Source organism: Mustelus asterias, chromosome 12, assembly GCF_964213995.1.
Source record: "Mustelus asterias chromosome 12, sMusAst1.hap1.1, whole genome shotgun sequence".
In the NCBI taxonomy this organism is placed as follows: domain Eukaryota; kingdom Metazoa; phylum Chordata; class Chondrichthyes; order Carcharhiniformes; family Triakidae; genus Mustelus; species Mustelus asterias.
The window spans coordinates 86,936,405-86,956,163 of NC_135812.1; the positions used below are offsets into that span (position 1 = coordinate 86,936,405).

The following is a 19,759-nucleotide window of genomic DNA, read 5'->3' on the forward strand; positions in this document are numbered from 1 at the left end:
TAAAAGCATGACATAAAGAAGTAGTAAGGAAGGATCTTGGTTCAGAACATCACAAAATAGAATCAGTTTGGGTGGAGTTTAGGAATAGCAAAAATCTGGAAAATGCTGGTGGAAGTGGTCTTTGGGGCCTGACAGTATTTATACCATTGGATAAAAACATTAAACAATTAATTATTGGAATGTGTAACAAAGGCAAGATAATAATTTTGGGGGACTTTAGACTGGATAAATCAAATTGGCAAGATTGTTCTGGAAGATGACTTTGTAGAGTGCATTTATGACAGTTTCCTGGAGCAGTAGGTCATGGTATCAACTGGTGAAATGTTATTTGAATTCTCGTATTATGTAATGAGGCAGGGTTAATTAGTAAAATCAAATTAAAACATCATCACAATATAACCAAATTCAATGTTGAGTTTGAAAGTGACATACTCTAATCACAAACAAGAATCTTAAATTTAAACAAAGCCAATGTCATGGGTACAAGGTGAGAACTGGCTAAGGCTGAGCTAGGACATGGGCGCACAGCCTTGGGATCGGTGTCGATCATTAGTGAATAATGAAGCATACAGAACCTTCTGGGTTAGAGAATTCCAAAGATACACAACCCTTTGAGTGAAGAAATTTCTTTGTGAATCTTTGGAATTCTCTATCCCAGAAGGTTCTGTATGCTTCATTATTCACTATATTTAAGGCTGGATACACAAACGTTTTTGGTCTTTCAAGAAATCAAGGGTTATGAGGAGCAAGCAGGAAAGTTAAGTGAAAGCCCCTGATCAGCCCAAAGATTGTATAGATTGGTGAAGCAGGCTTAATGCACCATACGGTCTACTCCTTCTATCTCTTTTATTGTTTTCCTGCCTTGTATTGGTCATGCATGACTTTTACTATCTGTGCTGACTATTCTTTGCGATATTCTTGGTTTCCACTTGTTGCATCTTTTTGTAATGATTTCATTATCCATCTCGCCACTGAAGCAAAACTAACTGGTTTACAGTTCCCTGGACTTTTAAATATAGTAATTAAATTAGCTGCCTGCTAATCCTCTGGCGTTATTCCCTTTCCTAATTAGTTTTTATCTGCACCTAACAGTGCCATTATTATATTTCCACTAACCTCTTTAAATATTCTTTATATTTTAAACACTTTTATTCGAACAAATGTACAATGTGACAAAACCTCCACTTGGGGGTTGCTTTGGGTAATTTATTTAGGGTAATCTGAGGACACAGGGTAATTTATGCCATAGGGTTGCTTAGGCAACTTTTGCTGTAGGATTATAATGGCATGAATGTGGCATTCAAGTGCTTTAAGATTATTTAATCAACTCCTCACTTACCTGACTCTAACCTGAGCATTGCGAGAGTCATTCCCTCCTACTGAGAGTACTTTGCAGGTGTATAATCCAATATCTCCTGACCAAGTCTGAGAGATGTACAGTGTTCCTGCTTCATCAAGTCGCATCCGTGGAATGGCATCCACATCAATCACAGCCCCATCCTTCTGCCACACATGTCTGCATAAGAAGGGCAGAGAATGCCACAGTATAAAATGTCACAGGATGAACACATTTTAATACAGATACTTGTTTCCAATAGCAATCATCGACCAAAAGCTCAACAAGTCTGATCATAGGTTTTTGTTCTGATTAACTGATGGAACAGAATTGAGTATGTAGCAGGGCTGGCCATTTCCTCACTCCACTCCACATAAGCTGGAAATTCAATGCTCCAATGGATTGAGTGATTCTAGCTGGATCATCAACTGTAAGAAAGCTACAGCTTGGTGAGTTGAGACACAAATCTAGTACAGTGCTCTTTGCAGAATAGCCCCACAAATTTATTGAAGGGCACTGCACTTGCCAATTATTTGCACTGACTCAATGGAATTGATTAAGTGACAACCGATAATAGACTTTAAGCTGGCAATTTTAGATTATTTTTGTGCAATTTGCACCCTTGTTGATCAATGTGACCTGCTTCATGTCTCTTGGTCTTGCAACATAATGCATCAAGCAGCTCAAGATCAATTTCAATGTCTTTGACTATTGCTTTAAAATAATGTCCCCCCCTTTTTACCTAACAGATATCCTTCCCATTGCAATTACATTCCCAAGCACTGTATAATGAATAAGAATCAAGCAGGCTCAAGCTTCAGTGTGTTTATGATCTCAGTTGCAGAGGCAGGAAAAGCTCCATCACCATCATCTGCCATTAAGTCCACCCAACTGGCAGTCAGGCTAATCCAATACCAAATTTTGCAGTCACTAAAATCCTCCTTATGGCTCATTGTCATAACCTAATCAATCACAGCATAGACTGTGGCCATCCGCCACTCTGACTTGGCAGTTCCCACAAGTATCCCCTGGAGTCCTATTCAACTTCGAGCTTCCCTCTTAAAGAGGGCAATAACTCATTAGAGTTCTTGAAGTTTCCAGCCACATTGAACACTGTAATTGGAGAGTAAACTACACACCTGTCTTTTCACAACTGCCTGAAAAATCCCCCATCCTTTTGAGCCCCATTTCATGTTATGTAATCGATGAACCTCAGAAAGTGAAGAAGGTGGAAGATGATTTTGCTTCACCCTTGGACCTCCAAAACTGACAGATGTAAATGACCATAAGGAGCAATGGACAGACGCGATTCTCCCAAAAGCTTCACGTATAAATTGGAGTAACGCCAGCTGGTTTGTTTTAGCGGGTTTTCAAAATGAATGTCCCTCACTCTGAGCACTGCAGAATGCCCTAGAGCGATTCACATTGAAAATCTGTGGGCGTGGCCTATTCCTGCTGGAGAGGCCAGCAGCATAGCGCTGAGTGGGCCACTACGCATGTGCCAATCTGTCATAGCGGAGATTGGCCTCCGGATCGCTGACCAGCTTAATCGCTGGTCAGCACAGTTGATTCTCCGCCCACCCCGCCCGCCCACCCCTCCCCCTCCCCCCCCACCACTCCCCTCGTGGACCTCGCCGAGTTAGCACCAATGTTCCCCCCACACCCCCAAATTTAAAATTCAAAATTGAATTTAAATTTCAAATTTTAATATTTAAATCAGCTCTGTGCTGACTTCTGGAGCAGAGTTCACGACTCCAAAAAACTTGGAGCTGAAGATGCGCAGAGGCCTTGGTGCCCAGCGGGGAGCCCGCTAAATGGCCTCCACTGATGTCTCCTGGCCCACTGTGCTACTAGAACAGCACAGCGAGCTGGGAGAAATGCCCCCATAGACTTTCTGCACGGCTACCCACAATCATAGTCAAGCTGAATTAATTCCAATGCTCAGCATTGTGCAGCCTCTGACAAATAAACATGGATCCTGCAGATTGCATTCTTAACTACAGGAGTGACTGAGGACAGCTCAAGGACCTTAAGCAATGAAATCTGACCGCAAACCATACCTGATTACAACATTGGGATCATGGGTCACGCCACAGGTTAGGACTGCCATGGTTCCTTTGATTACACTTTGCTCCTGCGGGGGATTTGTGATACGAGTGCGAGCTGCAAAACAAGTTATAAACATTAAGATGAATAATTATTTAGATTCTGATTAACACATTGGTCTCCAGTTACCTTTTATTAAAACTGATCCTTAAGGCCTTTCTTCTAAAAGATAACAACCTCCACCGACAAGGATTGCAGGACAGATTGGCTAAGGTAGCAAGTCTGAAAATATATGATGGGCGTTGCAGGAATTTAGAGTTGAACCCAGTTACAATGGAATTCCATCTTATTGGGGGATGATCCTTTAAACTTTGCTCAACTACACTGCGTAGGAATTGTAGAAATGTAGAAATGGTCGAAAACTTCAAGTTTTTAGCTGTCCAGATCACCAACAACCTGTCCTGGTCCCCCCCACGCTGACACTGTAATTAAGAAAGCCCATCAATGCCTCTACTTTCTCAGAAGACTAAGGAAATTTGGCATGTCAGCTACGACTCTCACCAACTTTTACAGATGCACCATAGAAAGCATCCTTTCTGGTTGTATCACAGCTTGGTATGGCTCCTGCTCTGACCAAGACCATAAGAAATACAAATGGTCATGAATGTAGCCCAGTCCGTCACGCAAACCAGCCTCCCATCCATTGACTCTGTCTACACTCCCTGCTGCCTCGGCAAAACAGCCAGCATAATCAAGGACCGCACGCATCCCGGACATTCTCTCTTCCACCTTCTTCCGTTGGCAAAAAGATACAAAAGTCTGAGGTCACGTACCAACCAGCTCAAGAACAGCTTCTTCCCTGCTGCCATCAGACTTTTGAATGAACCTACCTTATATTAAGTTGATCTTTCTCTACACCCTAGCTATAACTGTAACACTACATTTTGCACCCTTTCCTTTCCTTCTCTATGAACGGTATGCTTTGTCAATATAGCATGCAAGAAATAATACTTTTCACTGTATACTCATACATGTGACAATAGTAAATCAAATCAAAGTGATGATGTACTGTCTGCCCCTCCTCCTCAGTAAAGAGGATAGGAACATGGAACACAGGAAACATACGACTTAGGAGCAAGAATAGGCCATTCAGCCTGTTAAGTCTGCTCTGCCATTCAATAAGATCATGGCTGATCTGGTTGTGGTTTCAACTCCACTTTCCTGTCTGCTCTGCATAACCCTTGTCTCCCTTGTCCATCAAAAACCTATCTAACTCAATCTTGAATACATTCAAAGCTTTCAAGGATGCATCTAGGTAATTTTAAGATGGATTCCCCAGATGTCCAAGGAAACTTTTTTGTTTGCACCTTCCTTGAGGCTCAACAGAGACCTGGTGTGAACCCTGCAAAAGAACCCAAGCTTTCAGTAAAGAAACAATCTTGGGAGCATTAATTATATCCTTAGAGGACGTGGAGAGGATGTTTCACTAGTAGGAAAAACTAGAACCAGAGGGCACAACCTCAGGCTAAAGAGTTTTAAAACAGAGATGAGGGCGGCATGGTAGCACAGTGGTTAGCACTGCTGCTTCACAGCTCCAGGGACCTGGGTTCGATTCCCGGCTTGGGTCACTGTCTGTGTGGAGTTTGCACATTCTCCTTGTGTCTGCGTGGGTTTCCTCCGGGTGCTCCGGTTTCCTCCCACAGTCCAAAGATGTGCGGGTTAGGTTGATTGGCCATGCTAAAATTGCCCCTTAGTGTCCTGAGATGTGTAGGTTAGAGGGATTAGTGGGTAAATGTGTAGGGATATGGGGGTAGGGCCTGGGTGGGATTGTGGTCGGTGCAGACTCGATGGGCCGAATGGCCTCTTTCTGTACTGTAGGGTTTCTATGATTTCTATGATTTCAATGAGGAGGAATTTCTTCAGCCAGAGAGTGATGAATCTGTGGAACTCTTTGCCGCAGAAGGCTGTGGAGGCCAGGTCATTGAGTGTCTTTAAGGCAGAGATAGATAGGTTCTTGATTAATAAGGGGATCAGGGGTTATGGGGAAAAGACAGAAGAATGGGGATGAGAAAAATATCAGCCATGATTGATTGGCGGAGCGGACTTGATGGGCCGAGTGGCCTAATTCTGCTCCAATGTCTTATGGTCTTATAGAGACACCCATTTCCACCAGGGGCAGAACATTTGAAGAGGAAGAATTTTTGGAGGCTTGGCCAGCTGACTTTGTCATCAGAGAAGCACAGTGCAATTCCAGCAGCAAAGTTGATGCAGACGTCAATAATGTACCTTTGAGATGCAACGGATCCATCTTGGCCATGAATTGGAACTGGGTCTCCAACTTGGGGCTAGGGCAAGTAGGGGGATCTGCTCCCCAGAACGTGTACTGGTTGAGTAGACGCTCAGTAATTTCAGAGTGTAGGACGATTCCATCACTCTGTGATGCACTGTATGTTGGCAGCAGGATAGATATTACACTTAGTGTTTTTATCTTTACCTCCCCAGAAGCAGCTGAATTTCATACACATCAGAGTTCCTGGTTTTCCAGGAAGCAGCAAGTCCAAAAGACGAAGAGAAAATCGAATATTGAACCCGAATGGTACACTGCTCACAAAACATCAGTAGAGGGCACTCTGACATAGACTTTTTAAAAACAGAAATCTTGCATCGCTGCATTACGCTTACATTTTATAACATTGTGCCCTAGTAAATAAAAACTAACTCATGGAATCAGGATAACTCTCTCCAAATTTACCTGGTTCAGAAGAGTCACTATTCTTAATGTTTGTTCTCTTTAATTTTATTTAAATTTCTTTGTGACTGAATTAGTTTAAGTCTATGGAAGAAAACAGTTAAAATACATAGTGCAAAGTTGCTCTATTTTATTGAAAACAGCAATCCTCTGATAATCATAGAAATTTATGAAAACCGCAAGGGAGAGGTTCAAAGATGTTACCTATATGGAACTTCGATTGTTGGCAAAATTGAACGTGCATGGATTGAGGCAACCTTGTGACATGGTTCAGTAATTATTGAGAGGTGGGAGGAAAAGAGTACAAATAAAGGGAACTCTGTCTGGTGGGTGGAATGTGACAAGATGATCTCTACTGGATCCTCAGTTTTTTCCACTGTACATATTCATGATTTGTTGCTTATCCAAGTTTGCAGACGGCATTAAGTTAGGAAGCACAGCAGCAAGTTGCATGGATGAAGTCAGAAAGTTACAAAAGGACATAGACAGATTAAATGAGTGAACAAAGCCAGAGAGAGTGAATTCAACATGGAGAAATGTGAGGTCTTCCACTTTGGATATGAGGACAGAAAAAGAGAATGTTGCTTTACTGGTGGCAGACTGAAGACTGAGCAAAGGGATTTAGATATCCCTTTATGCAAATTAATAAAGGTAGTGAACAAGTACAAAAGGTAATCAAAGAGCTAATGATCTCTTAAGGGAATTTCTAAGCGTTCGGAATTCCGCTGTACAGATCCCTTGGTTAGATCCCATCTGGAGAACTGTATTTAGTTTTGGGCACTGAGCCTCAGGAAGGATATATTGGCCTCTGGGTGGGGGGTAGCTATGGGGGTACCGTGCAGATTCACCAGAATGATCCAAGGGTTGAGAAGGTTACATTATGACAACAGACTGCACACACAGTGGTTGAAATTTGGAATTCACTTTGTTCAAAGAGTGTGAATTCCGGATTATTCATGGTAATTTTCAAGATTGAGAGTTTCTTTTGATAGGGTGTCAGGAATAGGAACAAATTTGGGTAAATTAACTCAAGGAAGAGATCAGCCTTGATCAGGTTAAATGTATGAATAGGCACCTATTCATATGTTCTAGGGTTTGCATTTTTCTGGTTTCAGAGTACAAAAACTAACCTTTACACTGGAGTACTGTAAAGTATCAGTCAGTTCAAAACATGGTACTTTGAATAGAACACAGCCCCTCTATTCACACTGAAGTACTGACCACAATCACTGAGTGATGCTGGAATATCCAAGTTTGTATAGTGACAGGATAATAGATTATCTGTAAATTTAGCTGTGCTAAAACAGATGATGAATACAGATAACCCATTCTAATTGATTCATCGAAAATAAACCTAGCCAGCATCACAGTTTACAATTGTTTCTTAATGATTCCAAGAACTTTGTCATCCACATTCTGGTCATTCTTCCTGTCAAGAATTCCTCAACGATGGCCCATATTTTGCCTTTTGACAATTAGTGCCAGCATTCCAGGTCTGGGTGTCACAGTCTAATTTGTAGTTGTGCTTGACTTGTGTTTTTTCGATATAATTCACTCTCCTATCCAGACCCCAATTGCAAATGTAACTGGAGCCAAACATCAAGGTAAGTGAGGGTGTATCGCTGAAACTAGGTTGGCAGGGCCCAGCGAAGGGGACAAATGGGTTGGGGGTTGGTGGATAGGAGCAGGGTGGAGGGAGGGGAAAGGGGAATGAATTGGGAGGTGCTTCCCCTCTGTGTCACTTGCCTACCGCCGGCCTGCAAAGTGAAAGCTGCTGGGCTTTACATTTAGGGTGGGACTCTGCCTGGCAAGGGAAAAATTGTAGTGGTGGCAGGAAGAAGTCCTTAAGTTGTCAATAATCAGGGACTTATGCACCTCAATTTGCTCATGGGTGGGTGGGCTGCCAACACCTTCAATGTTGTGTATCAAATTGTAGCAGAGGGAAGGGGTGGGGATGAACGGAAATGCACAGAGTACAGCGCCGTTGGCATTGTGTCCAATGTTACACCCCTTACCCAACGGCCAACCTGCCCCCAGAGAAATGTAAATTCCAACCCATTATTTATGCTCACTGGATTAAATTTTGTTCCTTTCTAAGCATTGTTGCCTTCACAGTCAACATCTGGCAATGAAATACAGCAGGCAATTTGATAACTGAGTGTGCCAAGCTGCAGGCATGTATCATGGGCTTTCGGATATGCATCAACATTGCAGCATACCTGAGTACGTTTTGTAGCGAGACAAAGTTAAGTGAAAAACTTCAATCAAAGATGCAAAGAAAAACCCACAACGAACGAACACCTTTCAGTTCGTTACTGACATGTTTACTATTCAGATTGGCTCTCCACGCTATTCTAACTATACCTACTTTGCATACACAGAATAGCTTGATTCCAGAATAGAGGCGACTCCAATTCAAATATCAGAGGCGGCCCATACTGTGAAATGCCATGATATTGCTTTGCTCAAAGTCATATCCTGATTGTTCTCTGCTGTGTAGCCACCACAGCTGTGGCTCTAATGTTTATGGACTAAAGGTTCCGGGTAAGAAAGCAATGCCTGAATAATGGACATAACAATTATTCTCAACCAATTTCCAAGCTGCCTCCATTTTCTGATTCAATATGGTGCATTTATAGTGAGAAGATACTTCAATTTGCCAAGAATCTCATTTCTTACCCCACACAATGAGATCTCCAGCAGCCTCATCCACCCCTCGAGAATTGGTGGCTAGACATGTATAGCTTCCGGCGTCGGAGATGTGGGAAGGGCTGATTAGAAGGCTGCCAGATTCCAGCAGTGTAAAGCGAGGTAATTGGACAGACCCACTGGCCAGCACTTTCTCTCCTATTTCAAAAACAGAATAGGAATGAAGGGATTATTGAACACTGGTTGCAGTCCACACTACAATACCACAGCCAATGTACATATAGACTATCAACTGAAAATGCTAACTGTTCTAAAAACCCTTCCATGATATGAAACCACAGTATTGCCACCTCGAGAAAATGAAAATCATTTGGCAATTGATTATTCCAAAAGACACAGCCGCTTTCCGTCAGCTAGTATCTAAAGATAACTTGGGATGGGACAAGAGGAGCAATAGGGGTTGTTTGGTAGGGGGGAGGGGGGGGTGGGGGGGTGGTGGGGAGGGGGGGGGACATGATAAGGGCTTCTCAAATTGACCTTTCAAAAGTCCCTGCAGACTATGGTTCACAACACCTCTGAGGTGCCTGGTCTAACTCCATGAAAATGGCAAAAGACAAGGATTGCCCTCCAATGGAACCGGCCAGGTCGGGAGTTTAGGATGTGGCTCATGACTGAATCAACCCATATCCTTAAAAGGTGCTCCCAAAAATTGGAATTGGATCCTGAATACCAATTCACAAGGATTCCTAAGTCATCTTAACCTGGTGCAAATTAAGGCTGAAAATGCTGTTTGGAGTAAGGATTTCCGAGGTACCCTCAACTCCTGAATGCCACTTGTGGCTAAAGTCAAAGTCTGCCATCTGTGGCACTTATGTTTGATCCATCATTTGGGTCTGACCACCGACAGCCTGAGCCGTGGGCTCAACTGTAATGGCAAGGAGGATGCTTCTCCCCCTTGTACAACATTGAGGCAGACCGTATCAAACTGACTAATTTACAAATGTACTAAATGCATATGTGGTCATGTTTCTGAGCTCTCGGCAATGGGCCGTGGCCAATTCCAGCATCCATAATTAGGTGATTGAGAATTTGTGATTCAGATTATGTAATGCGGGAAACGTGGAAGAAAGCAGTACAGAAAAGCTGGAGTTAGCAGATTGGAAGAAATGGAACCCTTGTGAAATGTGCTGCCTTCAACAGCAATAAATATTAATACTTGCCTCTCTGCCAGGTAATTGCTGGCCGTGGTGCCCCTGACGTTTCACAAGAAAGGATCACTGATAGCCCATCAATCACTGTGCTGTCTAATGGTCCTTTTGTAATGTTGGGAGGAATACCTGTAACAACCCAGTAAAAAAATTAAGATTGTTCTCACATTAATTCATCTAAATATTGCTGAGTGATGTTGTTTCCAAATACATTTTATAATAGCATTAACTTTATTTGCGATAAACTGATGTTATCTAATAACCAATGATAGAAAAATTAGATTCTACTCATAACACACTGGACTGCATATCCATGATCCCATTCCACTATTGCAACTATATGGTTGCCAAATGTCCCAGATTACCAGGTGGGATCTGGAATGGACCATGAATCTCCAGCACCTGCCTCCCACTCTATGACTTCTTCTATTATATATTCAGTGCATTACTGACGGAATCACATTCTTCCCTCTCTGATTTCCCTTTTACAAATCCCTCCCTGATCTTTGGTTCCCTTCTTCCCTCTCCTTATCGGTCCACTCATGGGTGCCCTTCTGATCCTCAGAACTTCTTGCACCAACAGCTGGTGACATGAACCTTGAGAAAAGCTACTCAAAGGCGGAGGAAACTAGTGTTGTCCAATAAAGCAGATGCAATTACATTTGCAGATGTCCTTAATTAAATGACACATGGTCAGATGTCATGTAATCCAATGCCATATGATCAAACCTCCAATCAAAATTGGCAACCCTATCAATAAGACAAGAGTCTGACCCTGCTTAAATTTCCAGAATCAAGCCACATGCAGAAAAGAGGTTCTTACATATGTCAATATCAGTGCATTTAGGGTGTCTGCTGAGAGAGCGGCACCAAATCATCTTTCGGAGCATTTTAGGCCATGACTCCACCCTGGAACAGTCCTATGGGCTCCACTTATACTGGGGAATATTGTTGTCTTGCTACCAGGTTTAAAGCTAACTGCAGATGGACAAGGACAAAGAGAAATTAGCTGGTATCTATAAGGGCAATGACTTACAGTCATCAGTTTTATATGTAAATAGCCAGTTTGGGTGGCATGGTGGCACAGTGTTTAGCACTGCTGCCTCACAGCACCAGGGACCCAGGTTCAATTCCAGCCTCGGGTCATTGCCTGTGTGGAGTTTGCATGTTCTCCCCATATCTGTGTGGGTTTCCTCTGGATGTTCCTGTTTCTTCTTACACTCCAAAGATGTACGGGTTAGGTTGATTAGCCATGCTAAATTGCCCCTTAGTGTCAGGGGGATTAGCAGGGTAAATACATGGGGTTACAGGGATAGGGCCTGGTGGGATTGTTGTTGGTGCAGACTCAATGGGCTGAATAGTCTCCTTCTGCACAGTAGAGATTCTATGAAATTCTATCCCACTATGCTTTGTTGTTTTTCACTTAGAGTCACTGGTAGCTTTCACATAATTGGCTTGAAATCATTTAAAAACTCAAGACAAAAGCACATTTTTATTACAACTTTCTTACAGCTGAATTCCACCGTTCCTCTGACTTGAACCAGTCTTCCGCTGGTCCCTTTGATCTGCACAACTTCTAACCCTCTCTATGCAGACTGACCTTCAAAAGCAAGACCATCCATTAGCCTTGAGCCTCCCACCTGTATCCATTTTATTGCCTGGATCTCCTGCCTGCTCAACTTTAATTAGCTGCAGGTGAAAGATTACTGATGGTATGTGAGGAGAAAAAAATAGTGAACAAATGTAGGTCCCTTGCAATCAGAGACAGGGGAATTTATAACAGGAAACAAAGAAATGGCTGGCCAACTGAAAACATACTTTGGTTCTATCTTCCCAAAGGGGAACACCAATAAGATACCAGAAATGTTGGGAAACACATGGTTTAGTGAGAGGAAGGAATTGAAGGAGATCAGTATTAGTAGAGAAATGGTGCTGGAGAAACTGATGAGACTGAAGGCTGATAAATCCCCAGGGCTTGATAATCTACATCCCAGACTATTTAAGGAAGTGGCCCGAGAAATAGTGGATGCATTGGTGGTCATCTTCCAAGATTCTTTAGACTCTGAAACAGTTCCTACAGATTTGAGGGTAGTTAATGTAACTCCACTATTTAAAAAGGGAGGGAGCGAGAAAACAGGAAATTATAGACCAATAAGCCTGGCATCGGTAATGGAGAAAATTCTAGAATTCATTATCAAAGATTTTTTAACAAAACACTTCGATAATGTGGCATGATCGGACAGAGTCAGCTTAGATTTATGAAAGGGAAATCATGCTCGATAAATCTACTAGAATTCTTCAAGGAAATTACTAGTGGAGTTGAAGAGGGGGAACCAGTGGATGTGGTTTATTTGGACTTTCAGAAGGCTTTCAACAAAGTTCCACATAAGAGATGAGCATGTAAAATTAAAGTGCATGGGATTGGGGAAAATGTACTGAGATGGATAGAAAGCTGGTTGGCAGACAGAAAACAAAGAGTACGAGTAAACGGGTCTTTTTCCAAATGGCAGGCAGTGATTAGTGGGGTACCGCAGGGATCAGTACTGGGACTCCAACTATTCACTATATATATATATTAATGACTTAGGTAAGAGAACTAAATCTAATATCTCCAAATTTGCAGATGACACAAAGCTGGGTGGGCGGGTGAGCTATGAGGAGGATGCCAGATATCCTTCAGTGTGATTTGGGCAAGTTGAGTGACTGGGCAAATGAATGGCAGTATAATTTGGATAAATGTGAGATATCCACTTTGGTAGCAAAACCAGGACGACAGATTACTATCTGAATGGCCATAAATTAGGGGAGGAGAATGTGCAACGAGACCTTGGTGTGTTCTTGTACACAAGTCACTGAAGGTAAGCATGGGTGCTTCAGGCAATAAAAAAGGCAAATGGTATTTTGGCCTTCATAACGAGAAGATTCGGGTGCAGGAGCAGAGGTGTTTGCTGCAATTGCACAGGGCTTTGGTGAGGCCACACCAGGAATATTGTGTGCAGTTTTGATCTCCTTATCTGAGGAAAGATGTTCTTGCTCTAGAGTGAGTGCAGAGAAGGTTTCCAGATTGATTCCTGGCATGGGAGGATTGACATATGAGGAGAGATTGAGTCGGTTAGGATTGTACTCGCTGGAATCCAGAAGAATGAGGGGGGATTTTATAGAAACCTACAAAATTCTAACAGGACTAGACAGGGTAGGTGCAAGAAGGATGTTCCCGATGGTGGGGGTGTCCAGAATCAGGGGTCACAGTCTGAGGATACAGGTAGATCGTTTAGGATAGAGATGAGGAGAAATTTCTTCACCCAGAGAGCGGTCAGCCTGTGGAATTCGCTATCATAAAAAGTAGTTGAGGCCAAAATATTGTATGTTTGCAAGAAGCAGTTAGATATAGCATTTGGGACAAGAGGAATCAGAGGATATGGAGGGGGAAGACGGGATCAGGCTATTGAGATGGATGATCAGTCATGATCATAATGAATGGCAGAGCAGGTTCGAAGGGCCGAATGGCCTCTCCTGCTCCTGCTTTCTATGTTTCTTCTGAGGATGTCACCCACTTATACAGCTGCATGATCTGCAGTGTCGGGATGTTCATTCATTTGGCAAAATCCAGTCCTTGGTAATTTTTCCTAATCAAATATTTCCACTGTTTTTAAATGAGATTCACCCCATAGTTCATGGCATTCATAAAGGACTCTGATGCTCCGATAGACATATCAAACCATCAGACTCTCCCCAAAAATTCTTCTGAAGATGAACAAAAATTTTAGGATTAGAAGTTTTGGTGCATCACTCATCAAATCACAAACCTTAAATAAGATGGAGGATAAAAGAGTGGATTAAATCAGTTAGCAGAATAGCTTAAAATATCATCAACTTACTGGTAACAGCAAGATAGGTGAAAGTTTGCACCTCGCCAGCATCATTTCGAGCAAAGCACTGGAACATGCCAGTGTCATCAGGCATCAGTCCATTGATCTGCAGGCTGCCATTGGACAGCACCTTGTATCTGGGAACATTTAACCTTGTGATCAGTGTTGCATCTTTATACCAATAGATCACTGGCAATGGAACACCTGCAATCACATACATAAATCATTGCAATCTTTAATAAATATGAGATGCTTGAATAAAGAATTTCCAGGAAGCGGGCTTAGCATGCATTATTGGGATATCCTTTCATGTGCGCCATGATCTCTTCTCTTTGAGGCTGTCAATAAATAAAGTATACAGCAGGCATCGAATGCAACAAGACTTTTGACAGTATTAATTGACAGTATTAATCAAAACATTGAAAATATTCAAAGTTGAACAAATAATATTTTGTGCCTGGAATTGTGAAATCGTTGCTTTGTCCATTACCTTCATCACAAGCCAGCACCTCGGCTGCTTTCGAAATTACCCAGGTCTCAATCATTCAATCAGAACTGACCAAATTCCTATTCTCTTAATGTCACAGCACTTTGCATTCTCTGCTCCTCCCAGATACAAATGTTGTGGGAGTCTCAGTGCATGCTTCATGGCAATAACACACTCCAACAGAATACATTAAGGAGCAGTGGTATAGGAGTGAAGCATGTTGTGATTCATCTGAGGGAATAAAAAAACGATTTGAAGAAAAATAATAAATTGATCCCACAGGTGCCTGGGATAGAGCTGGATGGATCCTGGCAGCCAACCGGGGTCTTGAGAAAGAAATTGTTCTCCATGTCTGACATGGACAGTTAGCATCAGTGGGTTATTCAACCACAATAAATATTTCTGCTTAACCTATCTCTGCTCACCTCAGATGTCTACCTGTGAAATTCCTCGAAAAGGTCAATGGCTAGCGTTTGGAAATGTTAACTTTTGGTCATTGTTTCTCTGTTGTCCCCAAGGGTTTGAACCAATTTTAACATTCTAACTCCTGCGCTGGTTGTAATAACTCAACTCAGTGCACACAGGAAATTAACCTTCGGGTCCGTATGGTTCAACAAATTTGAAACTTTCGTGATCCGAATTAGTGGTTTTATGAGTGTTCCTTATACCTTAAAATGAAAAACAATGGTTACCTAGCAACAGCTTTTCAGGCAGTTATTGCACTTGTAATTTTTTCAAAAAAGCACCACATTTCTCAAACCAACTCAATAATGTCACCTAAGTGCTGAATTTCATTTCTCATCTATATGCACAGGGATCTGAGGGAACGGAATGTATCACCTTGGCAAACTCATTTAAAAAAAAGAGTAACTCATTCACAGATAGAGAGTGATCACTCAACATTATCGTTTCTAGGCAGTTGCCAAAAGAAAGAACAGAGAAAGAAATATACTGCATCACTTAATGTACTGTCTCTACCATATATAATCCTCCACCTCGGTTTCATAAATGGTAGATTGGCTATTGACTTTACCTTGAGCCTGACATGGAATATCCACCACTTTCTCAATCTCAACTGCAATGTGACGCTCTGGTTCCAGGCTGAGCTGTGGTGGTTCTGCAAAAAGAGAAGGACTGACTATTAATCAGCAAAGAAATATATTCTTGAGCCCAATGATTATGGGGGCGAATCTCCGACCTCGCCACACCCGGGGAAGATTGCGCCGAACCCGGAGGATAGCATGCGGGCTTGAAAATCAGTTTCGCACCCGGTGCAATACAGTTCATGATTCTCCCAGCCCCTTTCTAATTGCGTGAATCAGATCGCGTCCTTTATTTAAAGTAGCAATTAAATTTCACAACCTGTTGAACTCCCAGCGCATGGAATTCTCCAGCCTTCGGGTGTGGCGCGAGAACGGCAAGAATCGCTACTGGTCTCCACCAGCAGAGAGCTGGTGCGATGGTCACACTGGGGGGCTTGGAGGCTACAGTAGCCCCAGGTGGTTGAGGGCATAGCTGGGCAGTGCCCATCGACCAGGGTGCCAATTTGGGGAGTTGTGGGGTGATGAACAGGGGGCAGGAGAGGGGGGGGGAGGTGGGAGAGGAGAGGGTGATGTTTGGGGGGTGGAGGGGAGGGGAGGGGTGTGACAAGTCCCAGTACACTGTGTGTACACTCTGCATTGGGAGATCGGGGCACCTGTGCAATGGCGCATCTAGAGCTCAGCAGCTGGCGAATAAGCTTCGCCACCCTCCCCCTCCTTCTGCTAACGAGTATCACATCTGGGCTCTTTAGTACGATAGCATCTAAAAGTTGGATGCAATTCTCTCCCATTTTCACACTCGTTCGGCACTTCAGAATGTTTTTTGTAAGATTGGCCCCCCAAAGTGCCAAACAAGCAAGAGAACAGTGGAGAATGGTGCCGATTTTTCGGCGAGCTGTGAGTCACAATCTTACAGCACTCAATGCAAAAAGAGAGTCCCAATGTGATTCTCGCCAGTATGAGGAAGGGGGGCGAGGCGGGGGCAGCGCGAACACAATTTTTCACCTCTCACCCAGTCTTACCACTCTGCCTCGCCAAATGACCAGTAAGACGAGGTAGTAAGATCATGCACAGTCCATTCAACACCCAGCACATGGAATTCTCCGGCCTTTGGGCGTGGCGCAAGAACAGTGAGAATCACTACTGGTCTCCACCAGCAGAGACCTGGTGCGATGGTCACACTGGGGGCTTGGAGGCTACACAAGCCCCGGGTGGTTGGGGGCATGGCTGGGCAGTGCCCATCGACCAGGGTTTGCTCTCAGTTTTGCTTATGGGAGAATTCTGCCCTATATTTCTGTTTAAATGTGAATTAAAACACAGTGGAAAAATTATCGTTAGTAAAACGTTAATTTCAATTATTCTGAGTGGTTATTTCAAAGCATTTTCAAACCATATTCTCCCTAATCAATTGACTTGTGCTAAGGTGAGATAGTCAATTTTCCAGCCCCATAAGTTGAAATGGTTTCGGTATTGGCAAGATCATTAATCAGTAAAATTAATCCCAATTGTAAAGAGACCATTGAGTTCCAGTGTCATGGAACACACACACGCATAACAGGCTGTGAAATCAGTATTAAAACAGCCTAACTGATTACTCTATTGTCATTGCAAATTCACATAGCTACTTCTCAATACCTTTATACACGGTTGCTGCATCATACCTCATACCTATCTACCACCTGTAATGTATTCCCCATCATCAGCATCATCAAGCCAAGAGATAAAGTTAAGTGCATCCTTTAGGCTAAGTTTTACAAGCAATCAGAGCTATTGATACACGGTTTCCCAACAAATAAGCACATTTTCATGTATTGAAGCTCAAATTGTCACCAACACTGTGACATTAACTACCTTCCAAACAGCACTAAGGGCATACATGCACCATATGGACTGCAATGGTTCAAGGCGGCGGCTCACCACCACCTTCTCAAGGGCAATTAGGGATGTGCAATAAATGCTGGCCCAGTCAGTGATGCCCGCATCCCGTGAATGAATAAAGAAAAAAATAAATCTGAAATAGAAATGCAACTTGACTTATTCAACTAAGAAAATTCAGTGCCCTTGATGATACATTGTGCTTTACACTTCATAATGCTGTGCCTCCTCTAACTCAGCATGGGCAATGTCATGGTAGATCTGCTACAGATATAGCTTTCGACAAAGAAACATTGAAAGGGAACCATTTTGCAGTCCAGTCAGAACTGAAACATCAGTCTGCTGCAGTGATGTGATATCCTTGCAGATTCTGAGAGAATTCTGAACATTTGTATCTGACTGGAATGACAAGGAAATGAGAGCTAAAAAATGAGTAGGAAGCTATGGATAGAATCTGGGGTCTTTTAAAATCAGTGACTATAAAAATGATAGTAATTATAAAAAGTATAAAGTAGTGGTTGGCTCATTGAAGACAAGAAGTCCTTTGAAACCTTTCAATGGCTTGTTAAATACACCAGTTTAATTCTGAATCCAGACTTGTAAATTCTCTGTGCTCAGACCTGCAGAACATTTTGTAACCATTATACCGGTGCTCGTTATAGAACCAGGAATTTTCCAGCCACTCACCCAACACTGACAAGAAGGCCCCTGCACTGACTGAAGGAACACTACTGCTTCGGAGGATGGCTTCGCATTCATAATATCCAGCATCGTGCAATTTCGGGTTTAGGATGGTCAGTTTCCGATGGTAATCGCTGAATCCACTTCTTATTAGCACCCCATCTTTTTTCCACATAATACTTAGCTTAATAAGTGGCCTGAAAAAAACAATCACAAAAATGTAGAGAAATCCCTTTACACCATTGATTTGTTCTCCTGGTTGAAAGCCTGCTGTAATTATACAGAAATGATTAAAAATTCCGGTTGTACTGTCAGACATCATCAAATGCAATCCAATCCTGATCCTACTATCAAGGTGCATCAACAGTGTGAGCACCTAGTTACCTCGGTTAAAACACAAGGAGATTGATGAAATATAATTGCTGTTTAAAATTATTGTGGGGAAAGGGGCACAAAATGACACTAAGAAAATTGCTACTCATGTCTCTGCATATGGGGAGGGGGGTTATCTTGTTTTACAGTTACTAAGATTTTAGGTATTGGAAAAGAGAAGGAAGGGAAATGATGTGGCAAGTTAATGTCCTGGTATATTTTTGATGACTCATTCAAGATTGACATTGGCTGAATCTAGTCGACTGTCTCAGTTAGGAAATGATGAGTAACAGAGACAATGAGAAAATAACTTCCAGAAGGGCCATCAGACAGTGGTTGGGTGGGGGTGGGAGAAATGGGCAGAAAGAGAAACAATTTCAAATGAATTAATTAAGTCTCATTAGCATCTCATTTATATTTTATATTAGGGTGATATCTCTGACAAAACAAGTACTAGTGAAGGCAATCCTACAGCATAAACAACTCATTCATATACTGTCTTTACATAATAAAATATCTCAAAGGAACTTCACAGGAATGTTTTAAAGTAAAGGTTTATTTATTAGTCGCAAATAAGGCTTACATTAACACTGCAATGAAGTTACTGTGAAATTCCCCTAGTGGCCACACTCCGACGCCTGTTCGGGTCAATGCACCTAACCAGCACGTCTTTCAGACTGTGGGAGGAAACCGGAGCACCCGGAGGAAACCCACGCAGACACAGGGAGAACGTGCAAACTCCACACAGACAGTGACCCAAGCTGGGAATTGAACCAGAGTCCCTGGTGTTGTGAGGCTGCAGTGCTAACCACTGTGCCACCTTGGAGCAAAATTAGACACCAAGCCACATAAGGGGCAATGAGGGCAGATTACCAAAAGCTTGGTCAAAGAGGTAGGTTTTAAAGAGCCTCTTAAAAGAGGATGGAGAGATAGTGTGATGGATAGGTGTAGGGAGGGAATTCCAGAGCTTCTGGCCTAGGCAGATGAAGGCACTGCTGTCAACGGTGAAGCAATCAAGATTGGAGGAGCCAGCTATCTTATAGGGTCGTGGAAGTTCTATTCTTGAATATATTTAAGGCTTTAATATCCAGATATTTGGTTCTCAGGGAATTGAGAGATCTGGGCAATGGATGGCAAAGTGGAGTTGAAGGCCAAGGTCAGCCAGGATTGTATTGAATGGTGGAACAGGCTGGGCAGGCCATTTGATTACTCCTGCTCCTATTTTTTGTGTTCTTTTGTTCTTCTGTGCTCCAAGTCCTGTTTAGGCAAATTGATCTATCCTCAGTTGTTAATATGTAACAGGTTTAAAATTTAATTTGTCATTTATTTGCTCAATTTCAGAACTTCGATAAACCTACAAATGTTTTTGGTCACTCACTTTATGATGTTCAAAATGTCAAGTTGATACAGTAAGCAAGCTGAGAGCTTTTTAAACGTCACATTTTAA

The 19,759-nt window shown here is 42.5% G+C and overlaps 1 protein-coding gene across 1 annotated transcript in view; it reads right to left on the reverse strand.

Annotated features, from left to right (window-relative positions):
- sdk2b (sidekick cell adhesion molecule 2b) overlaps positions 1-19,759 on the reverse strand; it is a 939,592-nt gene that overhangs the window by 238,811 nt on the left and 681,022 nt on the right. The window contains exons 7-13 of the mRNA XM_078225548.1: positions 17,947-18,137; positions 15,378-15,461; positions 13,867-14,061; positions 10,001-10,117; positions 8,811-8,978; positions 3,397-3,499; positions 1,340-1,516 (exon numbers count right to left, since the gene is read on the reverse strand). Of these exons, the coding sequence (XP_078081674.1) occupies positions 1,340-1,516; positions 3,397-3,499; positions 8,811-8,978; positions 10,001-10,117; positions 13,867-14,061; positions 15,378-15,461; positions 17,947-18,137 (1,035 nt within the window). The remainder of the gene's footprint in view (positions 1-1,339; positions 1,517-3,396; positions 3,500-8,810; positions 8,979-10,000; positions 10,118-13,866; positions 14,062-15,377; positions 15,462-17,946; positions 18,138-19,759) is intronic.